Below are 13071 nucleotides of genomic sequence, written 5' to 3'. Positions count from 1 at the left end.
GCAGTATTTATTGTTACACCAGGTTTTTAATGCTCTTTGCTTGATTGTTCTCTCCCTTGTACGTCGCTTTGGACAAAAGCGTCTGCTAAATGACTAAATGTAAATGTAAAAGATAAAACGACTCGACACAGAGTACTGCGAAGAGGAGCCAGAGGAAAAATGACAGTGTATCACGCTGGTGGAAGTTGACCACATCCATTGTTTGACACAAAAATTAGTAGTCTTGTGTAAAAGGTATATGGTTTCTGTTTCGATAAGATAGATAAATAGCTAGTAAAGGGATGGGCGTGAGTAACCTGACTCTATTTGGACGAGTATTTGGACCCATTTTCTGTGCCTCCCTGGGATTCAGGCCATGTTGAATCATAATCTCTTAATGCCTCAATGTTATCACTGGGTGCAGACACAGCAGTAGCCAGTCTGTGTCGTAGGTTGTCCCCGGGTTTAACAAAAGGCTGATGAACTTCCCATACATTTCCTCATGGTCATCCTTTGGAAGAACTGCTGACTCGACAAAATCTCCACTGGTTGTGCAGGAAGACGGGACAGGACAACCACTGGGGCAGAGGTTGACTTTGCCTATTTGTACAGCATAATAATGCTTGATGGAAGTTACTACACGGGCCTCCTGAGTAGAACACAAGTCAGGTATATGCATATTTAATTGTCATGAGCAAATACACCTTGTCACACATACATGTGTTAAAATGTCTTTACCTCAAGGGCCTTGGAGAAGATCGATCTCCACTGGGTCTTCGTCATCCTAAGGCCGTTGCTTTTGCCAGGAGGCTGTTGTTTCTACTTTGCACGGCATCACCAATGATGTACCAGCCAGGTGGTGGATACAGCTGCTGCACATACACTCCACCTGAGGACCCGGGCAGGGGCGGACTGGCCATCGTGGATACCGGGGAAATCCCCGGTGGGCCGACGGGGTTTGGGCCAGTCAAATACGGGTCTACCTCATGGGCTTAACTATATGGGGTGCAGCAGGTGCGATTGCACCTGGGCCCATGGGTCTTCGGGGCCATAGACATATTTACGTCAATCTAAATAGCCTGAAGGCAGAATATGTGCGCGGGGAGAGGGGGCGTGGGGCCGGCGGTTAGTGATCCACCTTGACAATTTCACAGTTTCAAGTATTATAGGCAGAATATGTGTGCAGGGGGAGGGGGTGTGGCGGCAGTTACAAACATGTTACACCACTGCTCCCGGGCCACTTTTTTTACCCAGTCCGCCCCTGGACTCAGGCATCATGGACAGAGTCAGGCAGGTTCATCAAATGCCTTGGAAACCACCCAGTAGGAGGTGGCAGACAGCCAGTAAAATGCCCACCTCCAGTGATTTCTCACACCCGTGATCATGCTCCCCTTCTAGGGCTTCGATAAGGGTATGAGGGTATGTATGCAACAGTTTTGCATTTCCAAAAAAGAGGCGAACAGCAGGAATATTGCCATTTAGCAGATAGTATGGACCCCTGGGGTCATCCTGAATAAAGGGGAAACACAATTTAAACTACCTTACCGCTGTAGTTTACGCTTTACTTAAAATTGCTAACATCACCAAACTGCAACCTTCTGTCTCATCACTAAACATCACTTACCTTCCTATCAGCTGAAATAAGTACTTTGAAGTAAAAAAATTAATAGAATAAATATGGAGACAAATGTATGTACAAAATGCCCATGTGGGTAGTAAATGGGCTGAGAAATGGGTCCTTTATGGTATGACATGTCAATTGCCCACCTGGTTCTCACACTTGGTGTGGTAGGCCCCATGTGGGCAGAAATATGCAAGATTTTTGTCCCAGCTTTAAGTTCTATGTGGACAGTACATGGGAACAACATTGGCTGAAATATGGGTTGTAGGTGGATTTGCCCACTGGGTTCCATGTCAGCCCTATGCCAACTGCCCAATGGGTTTCATGCAGAATTACACTGGGTATAAGATGGGGCCAAACTAGGCAACACATGCAAGAATCATCTGGGCCCCATTTTTATTCAGCCAAAACGTTCTCAAAACTGCTTATACTGCAGATAGCCTTTTTTTGCATTCTAGATGCCCCGTGGACTCCTTTCTCTTGCCCTAGTGAGCCATTTTCAATAGCACCCTGGGAAAACGTACAGAAAAGGACGCTTGGCCAGACATGGGTCATCGTGTCTGTTCCCAGAGTAGCAGTCTGATCTGTTATGGTATAATACAGCCAACATTTTGACTACCTCACGGTGGAGAGACCATATTGACGAGTGCGGATTCCCACCTGACAGGAGATCTTGCCCCCTGGTTCAGACACCCAAGCACATATGTCGCTCTTAGTAATAGAAGGTGCTCACTGCTCCAAAACAGCAGAGACTTTGCCAGGTTGAAACGATTCTGGGAGTGGGTACTACCCTGACGATGTATGTATGCAACCACTGTGGTGCTGGTTGTGTACACCAGCACATGAGAGCTCCTTCAATATGACTAAATGAAATGAGGAAAGCACTGCATGCGACTGGAGAAGTTTATGTGAAACAGACTCTAGGCTGTTGACCACACTCCGTTCAGTCCCTCGAAAACAGCTTCCCAAACTGGCCTTGTTTGGCCCAATCGTTGTCTATCTGACCAGCCATTCATTAACATAATGCAACATACTCGTTCTTTTTCTGTACCATTTTAAGATGTCTATGCTGCGTGCCACAATGGAAGATATCGTACTCCAAAATGTGGTTCAAATGAGTACATAAACCACGGCTCATACTGTGGTGGTGGAAACTTGGCCAGACCTGGACGCAAGTTTTTTTTGACCCAACCTCATTATGCTCATTGTAAGCTGTTTGGTTAATGGTCATGCTCATAACATTTTAACAATGAACAATTAAATGAATAGCAGAACGAGGTCTGAGGACTTACCAGCCCATTTTGCCATCTCCAGCAGTGAACACACTACCTATGCAGTTTTATACTCCCATTTTGAAACGCTGTTTGTGCTCTATTGGGATGCGAACTGAATTTCAAGCATGTGTTCTGTGTGTGGTCATAAAGTTTCAAGATTTTAGATAATAATTTCTTTTTATCTTGCAACTACAAACCATCTGGTTATCTAGTCATTTTCCCACTGTCAATGCTTGAACAGCACTTTGCAAACAGTGGTCATCTTTCTTAGTGGAGCTGGGAAAGTAATGGAAGTACAATTTTTAACCAAATGTCTGAGTGAGAATTGAAAAGTGGAAATTTGGCTTAAATTCAGCAAATCAAAAGCAAGGCAAAAATGAACAAGAGTAGAGTAGAGGTGCTGGAGTACAGTGAGAACACGACAGCGTTGACATTCAAGTGCCTTTTATTGGGACCACTGAAAGCAGGCATCCATTATCTTTATGTGTACGCATGGTATTTGCTACAAAAAAAAGGGAACAAAGAAATATCATGTTTAACGATATTAAATATACAGTAAAAATGCAGGACAGCTAGTCAGTCACACACACAGGGCTGTTTAAGACAGGCTGCTCAATCGTCCTCATCCCAGTCCTTCTTGCCCTGGGGGGCTTTTGGACCTCCTGCAGGCTTTGCCATGATGATCTGCCAAGAGAGAAAGGAGAGGTATAAGACACTTTGCTGCTGATGCAAGATGAATGAAACTACCGGCAATTCCCTTAAGGAGTGGAGCATGTACACTCCCTTCTGTCCACTGTTTTTTTCACACTGGCTGAATTGACATTTTCACAGAGGCATCTTTTAAAAAAAGGCATCCAATCATTTGCATTATGGCTTGCAGACAGATATTCAATTCAACCAACAGCTTTAAAAAATGAGGCAACCATGTCTGATCAATCACACTATTTTGTTTTATAAATTATTATCAGGCAGTGTGAAGATATATCTTTAAAGTGGTGTGAGCTCAAAACACCACAGTGTATCCCTTGAAGCAGATGGAAGACAACCTGTGGAATAACAGTAATAATAATAATAATAAAGAAACGCGTGCAGCATGCATTCACACCGTGCTTTAGTCCACCACAAAGTGTGAAGGCTTGGTTCACGTTCTCATTCCGTTTAGGATTTCACACTCAGGCATAGTGACAAATGTTAGTTCGGTGACATTCACATTTGAGTGATCAGTATTTTCACAACACAAATACAGCCTAGGATTTAAAAAGCTGTTGAAATACTTAAAATTATTTTCTGTATTCAATTCTGTGTTTAAGACCACACTCAATAATAAACAAGCTACTATTCACATTCTTCTGTAGGTGACGATACAAGAGAAACTCCAAACCGTGGGTTAACCATGCAGAGTGCTCCCATCCCCTAGTCCGCCCAAACACACGCAGGTTAGGTGCACACTTCTAGCAGCAGACCAAACCACCTTATGTTTTTTTCCTGCTCTCTTTATTAATGACGGGTGTCAAATTTATCAGGCTCCTCGTCCCACTCATCTTTGTCCCAGTGGCCTCTCTGTTTGGGCGTTCTGGGGCCCCCTGCTGGCTTGGCCATAATGATCTGACACATCCAAACACATTCAAGTCTTAGAAATGACAGCGCATACATCACAATTTACTGTGTCTTCTGAGGAAGAAATTAGGATTGAGAGACGGAAGACAGGTAACATATTAAAGAATATACACCAGGACTGAAAACAAATTACTGAAACCACAAGACTGACCTGGTCGACCCGGAGAACAGTTATGGCAGCATTGGTGGCCAGTTTGATGCCCCAGTGTTTTACCACAAATGGATCTTGGATGCCGGCCTTCACCATATCAGTCACTGCAGCCCCCTCGGCCTAAGAAAAATGTGAAAGACCAAAGATAAGGCATAGGACAAGAAAAAAAAAGAGAAATTAGTCATAATGTGACTTTAGCAAAGGATAACATAACTAAATAAGCAGAGTAATGCCAGGTAGGATTTAGAAGTGTTCCTGAATAAAAAACACAAACATTGAATTGAATTCCCTTTAATTACTCATATTTGGATACATTGTTTTGCTTCCATTTGCCTGCTCGCAATAATTAACCATACAGGGTCTTAGATATAATTTTGAACTGCCTGCACTTCCTCCTGGAAGGCTATTGTTATCGATAAGCAACCTGAATGTTTGCAGGGAGGAGCCCATCACTTGTGTACACCCCTTCAACCCCAGTCGACCTACCAGTACCAGAAACAGACAGGTGACTCACAGCAGACCTGCTGCAGTACCCCAAGTGTGAAAAGATGTCGCAGAAAATCTCCCTCTACCAAATATGAGGGCTGTGATGGGCCTAAATACATGGGTATAGCCGAGCTGGCCAAAGCACAAATGGCACCTCAGAATAATATGGAGCCTATCACTAGTGCCACCAGGGAATCTTGTCACTGTCCCATCACAGCCAATAGGGGACCTTAAAAGCAGACGCTCATGAAATGCAAACACAGGGTGGCACGAAATCCACTTCATATTTTATTAAAATATTATAGGTACTTAAATATCTAGCCTCAAGCCTTAGCCAACAAACATCTTTCAGCCATGGGACCACCATAATGGCAAAAGGTGGAACCTCCAACTGCTGCAGGAGACAGATGAAGAGGTGAGGTCATCTATGTGGTCACCTCTGCAGTGAGTGACACCTACCCCTGCCCAGGGCATCAACATTGACACACAGAATGGACACCGATATACATGCTGGAATTGGTTTAGTTTTTTTTTATTTAGACAGACAAGCAGCTAGACCGATGAACCCATAACTAGTATATTCTGGTTTCAGCTGTAAGTCAGCACATGCCGACAGGACAGAACAGAACAGAGTTGCAACCCCGGCACTGCTACACCACAGGAGAATGACGTGACTAACCTGGCTACATTACGCCTGACCACCACTAAAGGTCATCTGCTGAGTGTGCTGAATCCCACAAACATGGGGTCAATGTCAGCAACAGCTGGGATTCAACCAAATGTGATGACAGCTGCTTTGCTAAAGAAGGTTGGACCCCTTAGCTTCCTGGGGAATTTCAATCGCCCTACTAATCTCCTTCATGATCAGCAAACCTTAAACGTGAGCCCAAACCTGAACAATGGACACCCATATACAGGTTAGGGCAGTTAACCCCTTTTTGTTAAATTCAGTACCTAGATAAATGACTGATAACTAACATTTAGTGTGGTCTGTTTTCAGCTATGGGGACAAAGACACCAGCACAAGGGCAGGAAGTACAACCAGTCACTGCCAGGGCTAGGTTGCCGGAGGGGATTGGATCCTTGTGGGAATGTTTTCCTACTGATGTAATTCATGGTCTGCACAACACTAGGCTGAACCCAGGCCCAAAGCCTGTCTCTCTGCCAGTGTGGACCATGGCAATTACCAGTGGGAAGTAATTTCCCAAAGCCAGAGGGAGTTCCTCCACAACATGGCCTACTTCAACCTGCTAAAGAGGAGTTTTGGCAGCCACTTAGTTTGGAAGAGTTGCCATGTCTTCAAGATCTCAAGAGAAAGAAGGGCACACACTCAGGAGAGTATGGATGAGCCTCCACAAAAGAGATGCCTGCACGATTACACCGAAGACATTGTTCTCCCAGATGACAAAAAATGAAAAACTCATAGCCATGCACCCTCAAGAGAAAGCGTACACAGGTGAGAACGGACTAGCCTACACAAACACACTGTTCTCCCAGACGGTGCAGTCTCTATGTATTCTCTTTAGACTGTACTACTAAGTTCACAGTCTGATGAATTCACATGCCTTTCACCCTCTATGGACAGATCCAAAAGAACAAAGATTACCTTTACTTCATATAGGTCTATGGCCATTATTCCTTAGGATCATATCTTGGATTATTCAGAATTTAAGTCTATGGATTCCCTGCTACCCAGACCCTCATACACCTTTGATCACTGATTGCACAGCTTGTGAGATATGAACACCCCGGTCTATATCACTAAAATGTTATTACGAAGTGTGTGTACGTATAGAACATCTGTGGCATCTTATACATTTCTGTCTGTGCAAGCGTATCTTTTAATATTACATAGGATGACATCTTCAGGTCTATGAGTTAGCACTTAGCCACACACAAAGGCCAAATGATCAACACACATGATAATCTTTAACCTTAATGAAAAACAACAAGATGCAGTATGCCAATCCCTTTGAATCAGATCCCATCTTATCATTGCATTCCAAGTGTATGGTAAGGAAGAAACGAGGGTGGGACAACTCCATATGTATTGGAAGTAGGCTTGAAGACACCGTTCTAGTTTTATTTCAGTTAACGGTGCTTTCAGAAACCATTTATGTTGGTCTTAGTTTAAGTTTTGGTTCATGATAATAGACCTGGTACGCACCTCTATGTCAATGCCCATGTTACGGTTTCCCTCATGGTGAGCGGCGTAGAGTTTAGAGATGATTTCGTTTCCCTTCACGCCGGAATTTTCAGCCAGAGCCCTGGGGACGATCTCTAAGGCCTCAGCAAACTTTTTAATGGCGTACTGTTCCAAACCTGGACACGACTAAAACACACAGTAAAAACAAAAAACCTTAATTACCATCAATCCCCTGGCTTGGTTATATTAACATCTATTGACACAAACAAGTTAGTGGGTTAAGAACATATTTTCACTGTTTGTAAGTAGATCAGATGCCTTGAGCAGAGGTAGGCAGTAAACTTAACCGACACACTTACCTCTCCATAGGACGTTAGTTGTTTGGCCAGCTCAATCTCAGTGGCACCACCACCGGGCAACAAGCGTGCGTCCTGAAAGCAAAACATATGATTTATCATTTTAAATTGGGCTTTACTCATGTATGACAGCCAATACTGCTGAGCCATCAAAGATTTGTTGGGGTGGAATAAATAAATTACTCAAAATCTACAACCCTTGTATAAATCATTAAAAAAAAAAAAATGTACCATGATGTTCTACAACTACACTGAAACATGTATGTGATGAAGCATGGTGTTGGGTTAAGAGGTACAGCTCACCCTGACTAGGGCCTTGAAGGTGTTCACTCCATCAGCAACAGCTCGCTCAATGTCATCCATCCGGTTATCCGTGGAGCCACGAATCACTACGGTGGATATGGCACCCTCTTCTTTATCTAAACAGACAAGATAGGCCAGAATTAACACATTTGAAGTCATTTGCTGAGGACCCTCCGGTAGCTTTAAGTTTGACATGATCACTGGCACCAACATTTGTCTTTACCATCAACCCTCAGGATTCAGACATTTTCTTTCAATATTGTTCATATCATACTTCAAGGAACAAGCAAAACAATTAATTGATTTTTAACAGTCCCCACTGCAAGGGGCAGGAAAGCTTATTGGAGGCGTACCGTGTTTGAAGACGACCACTTGTGTGTCACCCACTTCTGAAAGATAGACACTGTCACAGCGACCCATCTCCTCTGGGGTGGGCGCCGTCTGCAGAAAGAGTGACGGGTGAGTCTCAGACAACCCACTGGGTTAATCAAAAGAACATGATGCATAGAAAAAACACAACAAAAACCTACAATGACACTTCCCTATAATGAGTTTTGAATGTTGGGATTAAAGTACTTACCACTCTGGGCAGAGCAACTGCGCCAACCGTTTTGCATAGCCTTCTCAGGTCCCATTTAGAGTTAAGTCTACAGACAGAGGTGAAAAATGTTACCAGATCTTAACTGATGAGGTTTATCAAAAGTACTGTCCCAACAAGCTCAACAGAGAACAATGTACACATATAACAGACTGGTGAAAGGTACATCGAATTTACTGCATAGTAGAGTGTGGAGATCAACTACTAAATCCAAGTTTTTATTTCCTGAGCTCTAAATTCTCAACTGTTACAAGAAAGACAGTAACCTACTTAGTGAAAGACACTAACCTACTTAGTGAAAGACACTAACCTACTGTATTAGCTACCTTCACAGGTCATGGCATAGTTAAGCACCAACCTTTCTCTGCCATAAATCAACATTAAATACTCCTAGAAATGATGACAGGATTGATGTAGACATCCTCACCTCACCACCATAAGGTTGTATTTGTTGGCATAGTGAAGTGCCATGTCTGCCACCTTGCCCCCGGTCACCACCACATTCACCCCGGTGTCAGCAATGGCCTTCACGTGGGCCTCCATCATGTCCTCCTCGCCCTTGCTGAAGCTCATCAGTTCCTCTGCGTTCTTGATCAGTACTGTACCCTAAAGAGGACAGATCAGGGTTACACCTAGAGCCGGACCGAAACAGGCCGATAGTTGATAGTTCGATAGTTGAGGATTTAAAAATCCGATAATGTTCAGTCAATATTGTGTTTTTACAGAAACAGAAAGATCCAACATTTAGCGGGTTCTTGACAATGTTGTTTAAATAATTATCTGGTAGCCTAAATGAAGGCTCTCGTCTATAGACAGTAAATTATATATTCACTTGCGTAGGTTATACCATTAGCTAATATCGGAAAATAATTTTGCCGAGCGATTTATTGGTTGTGCTCCAATAAGAAATTACCTAAAGTACCTGTTCTTTTCTAGGCTAACAGGCCTCTCAAGCATCTCATCACTTGACCTTGGAATATAATGCCAAACCATAATACATTTAAACAAAACAATTAGCATACACAAAAATGCTGCATCCTGTCTAGCATTTGCTGCTTTTACAGTGTGTAGTTTGTAGTGGCATTTATTGGTAGAAATGGAATATAGTTTTTATATTCATAACTATGTTTTAACTACGATTTGTTGCATTTTGGTTTAGAATGAGCTCTTCGTATCTACATAGGGAACGGGTCCTCTTGCATGGAGTCCGCCACAATGTTTTTACAGTAGCCTAGAACTGACAAACCAAAACGCTGGCTTGAGATACAGCTTTTCACGTTTGTACCCTCACGCACTTGTGGGTATTCAGCTGGTTGCAATTCAGCAACCTCGACACTAGATGGCACTAAAAATCACAGTGTACCTTTAATCAAGCATAGTGCTGCTACACCCTGTCCTAGACAGATGTTTTACACTGCAGTCATAAGACATGAACCACAAATCACAAGGCACAGCATCAGTGGTCAAGTGTTAAAAGGTTCACTTACCTTAGTTTCTGTCACCATGCAGTCGAATGGACTTGAAAACACTGCAATCTTGGCCTCTTTGACTGTTGTGACGTCTCCCTCGACTTCCTTCTTAAACACCATTCCGTGAAGCACGGAAGAGGCATGGAGTCCACTGCCCTTGAATATCAAACATCAACACACAGGTCACAGGTCTGCAAAGCTAAATGCATGCATCATAGGCTCCATCAGAGATGCAATACTAACCAGAATCTTGCATGTTCGGACATTATCCACGTTGAAGCTGCCAGAGCCAGTGTAGATAGAAACTGTAAGAGCAATAAAATGTAGTCAATGGCTTGCAGTTTTAAATTCGTCATCATTCTTAAATTCATACCGCCGGAAGGGCAAAAGCATAAAATTTTTTTTACAACAAAAACTCTACCTTTTAGAGCAACTTACTATTCAGTACATGGATTCTTCATCATATCAACAAAATAAAACTAAATCATTATAAGTAACTCTGGTTGCTAACCCTGTCTGCGGTCTACTAATTCTGCAGGATTAATAGTCTTTTTCTTAAATCAATTGATGCCCCCTTTTCCTTTCCATTTTCCTAAGAAATTGATGCTGCAGTCTTACCACAGGCCTCAGCGATGAGGTTGGCCAGGAAATCTTCATTGCCATACTGCTTGCTCATGACTGCCGTGCGAATCATGGCCGTGGCCTCTTTGATGTCGCCCATGTTGGTGGCCGAGGAGCTCACGCAGTCGGGTAAAATCTCCACTGCCTTTCTGCACGCCATCTCGTAGCCTTCAATGACCTGTACGAGAGAAGAAATGCCTTGGATTCGGAGACTTGAGAACACCCAAAGTGCCTTGAATGCAAAGCTTTTTGTGAAGGTGAAAGGAAAGTAGCCTCTATGTGGAACATGGAAGAATGCAGACACACAGTATTTGTTTACAGAAGACAAACTAGTTTACTAAATACTGCTTAAATATCCCCAGTTACCAGTGACTGTAAATGCATATGTATTGAATGTCAGTAAAAATCCCACTTTTAGAGAGAATGCCAGGACCTACATTTTTTAAATACTCCAAGATACAGGCCTTTTTTTTCTAACTTTGAAAACAAAAAGCATAGCAACCTGATCAACAGGACAACTTCCCATCTTAACCATTCTCCATTTCTCGCCCAGAAACAAATCCAATACACAACATGACACACTTCATCACTAAATCAAGCTTCTCTGTGGCGTAGGAGCAACTGTTCTCCAACTCATGGTTGGGCTCACATACAACAGTATGACCTGTACCTCAGACACAGAGAGTCCCATCCTCAAAAGATCTTCTCCCTGTTCAAGAAGAGCTCCAGCAAACACCATAACAAAGTTGGTCCCCTCTCCAATCTCATCTTCCTGCATGGTGGATGCCATTACCAGCATCTTGGCTGCAGGGTGCTGAACCTGAAATGGACAAGTCCGTTGAAACTTACAAACATGGATATATTCTGTTCACAAATTGATCTAAAGTGATGCCAACGTTTGGGAAATAAACTTGTCATGTTTTGTGTAATCACTGCATTTACTGTTCACTCCCCATCATGTGGTGAAACTGGTTACCTCAAGCTCTCTCAGGATGGTTGCAGCATCGTTAGTAACGAGAAGTTTCTCCAGGTGGTTGATGACCATCTTATTCATGCCTAAAACAGCAAAGTTTGGCAGCTAAGCAAGGTTGACAAAGCTCTGCTCACATATCTAGATATCAAACTCTGAACAAATGCATCAATTTATTTGGTAAAACAATAAGAGATTTTAAGAGGCGTTAATGATAACTAAATGAGTAACAGAGCTCCAAATGTACTTACCATTAGGTCCATAGGCCGTCCTTGTGGTCTGCGCCAGTTCTTTGCATGCTGTAATATTCCGGTAAACTGCCTCCTCAAGTCCAGAATAGTGCTGAAATTGCACAAATATATTAACGTACATATTTCATTTGCAATAAGGGCTTTAACAACGACAGCAATGCCTTAGAGTACCGGTAACGTTAGCATGTATTAGGTGGTCGCACATCATACGGCCAACGCCTTGACTAGCGTATTTAAGTTAAGTCTAGATCCATCAAAGAGAGAAAAATAGAAGATGGGGTATTCGTGGAGTTTGCGCAACTGCTGCATCGTTTGTTAACTTAAATAAAACCTTGAGTTATATATCTAACGAAAAACTATCGCAGTAAAATAATGTCACCTGGTTGTCATTTTAAGAAAGAGCTCTGCTAGCTACGCCCATGTTCATTCAATGCAATAGGGTTATCTTGTCTAATAAAGATTGGCATGATGCAAGTGTCATAATGTAGCGCAACTTGCCGGCAAATATCAAGTACGTGACCATTTCGCCAAAACATAAAAATAACTACGTGATGACACCCTACCACACAGTGGCTATGGTTAACAATTATTGTCCTAGCTAACGTCTACTTAATGCTACTTCGCTAGCCGCTAGCATGATTGTACATGCAGTTTCAAGATAACTCAGTTATCTGATAATTAGTAAACATTAAATATTCAAAATAATGTACTTCAAAATAGGGCGTGGAAGTCTTTAAATGTTATGCATTTCAAAGTGCTTAAGTCAATCACATGTTGATAAAAAGTGAACAAAAGACAACAATGCTCGCCTATGCACTTTGCGGCCTAGCTAACTAGCCCGCTACGTTATATTCTAGAGACTTCCACATGACAGTAAAAAAAGCTAACACTCACTCCCTGCTAGGTACCGGTACGTTCCCCTCAAAAGTCAGACAAATTATCAGTATTCATTAGTTTACCTTGGCACCATCCTTTAACATCTGAGCGAAGCCCGGGGCCTTAGGTACGTGAAGAGCCATTTTTGCAGATTAATAGCCCCTAAACCAGAAAACGTTACTGATGCTGTGAGAGCTTTACCACAAGACGCACATGCAGCTCAAGGAAGAGAGACCAGACCACAGTCATCGATAGACAAAATACCGATTTCATTTCAGGTTGGCTAGTAGAATATCGAAATAATCGATAAAAAAAAAACCCAATCCTCTCCGAAACCAATCCTGCATCTACAG

The 13071-nt window shown here is 42.7% G+C and overlaps 1 protein-coding gene across 2 annotated transcripts; it reads right to left on the bottom strand.

Annotated features, from left to right (window-relative positions):
- Window positions 1–3301: 3301 nt before the first annotated feature.
- On the bottom strand, window positions 3302–12945 carry cct8 (chaperonin containing TCP1, subunit 8 (theta)). 2 transcript variants are annotated; one of them, XM_080855000.1, is made up of 16 exons: window positions 12802–12945; window positions 11843–11933; window positions 11598–11677; window positions 11292–11441; window positions 10619–10799; window positions 10244–10305; window positions 10019–10156; window positions 8959–9137; window positions 8514–8580; window positions 8287–8374; window positions 7934–8049; window positions 7634–7705; window positions 7296–7460; window positions 4643–4762; window positions 4346–4479; window positions 3302–3558 (listed from the first exon to the last, which is right to left on the bottom strand). In XM_080855000.1, exons 1-15 carry the CDS (start codon window positions 12859–12861, stop codon window positions 4372–4374), a joined length of 1677 nt encoding a protein of 558 aa, XP_080711126.1. In that variant the 5' UTR covers window positions 12862–12945; the 3' UTR covers window positions 3302–3558; window positions 4346–4371. The 2 variants fall into 2 exon arrangements, with proteins under 2 accessions (XP_080711126.1, XP_080711127.1); XM_080855001.1 differs by lacking the exon at window positions 4346–4479.
- Between the last annotated feature and the right edge of the window lie 126 nt (window positions 12946–13071).

The sequence above is a fragment of the Sprattus sprattus genome (genome assembly GCF_963457725.1).
Source record: "Sprattus sprattus genome assembly, chromosome: 1".
NCBI classification, from domain to species: Eukaryota; Metazoa; Chordata; class Actinopteri; order Clupeiformes; family Clupeidae; genus Sprattus; species Sprattus sprattus.
This window is presented reverse-complemented; position numbering and strand designations above follow the sequence as displayed.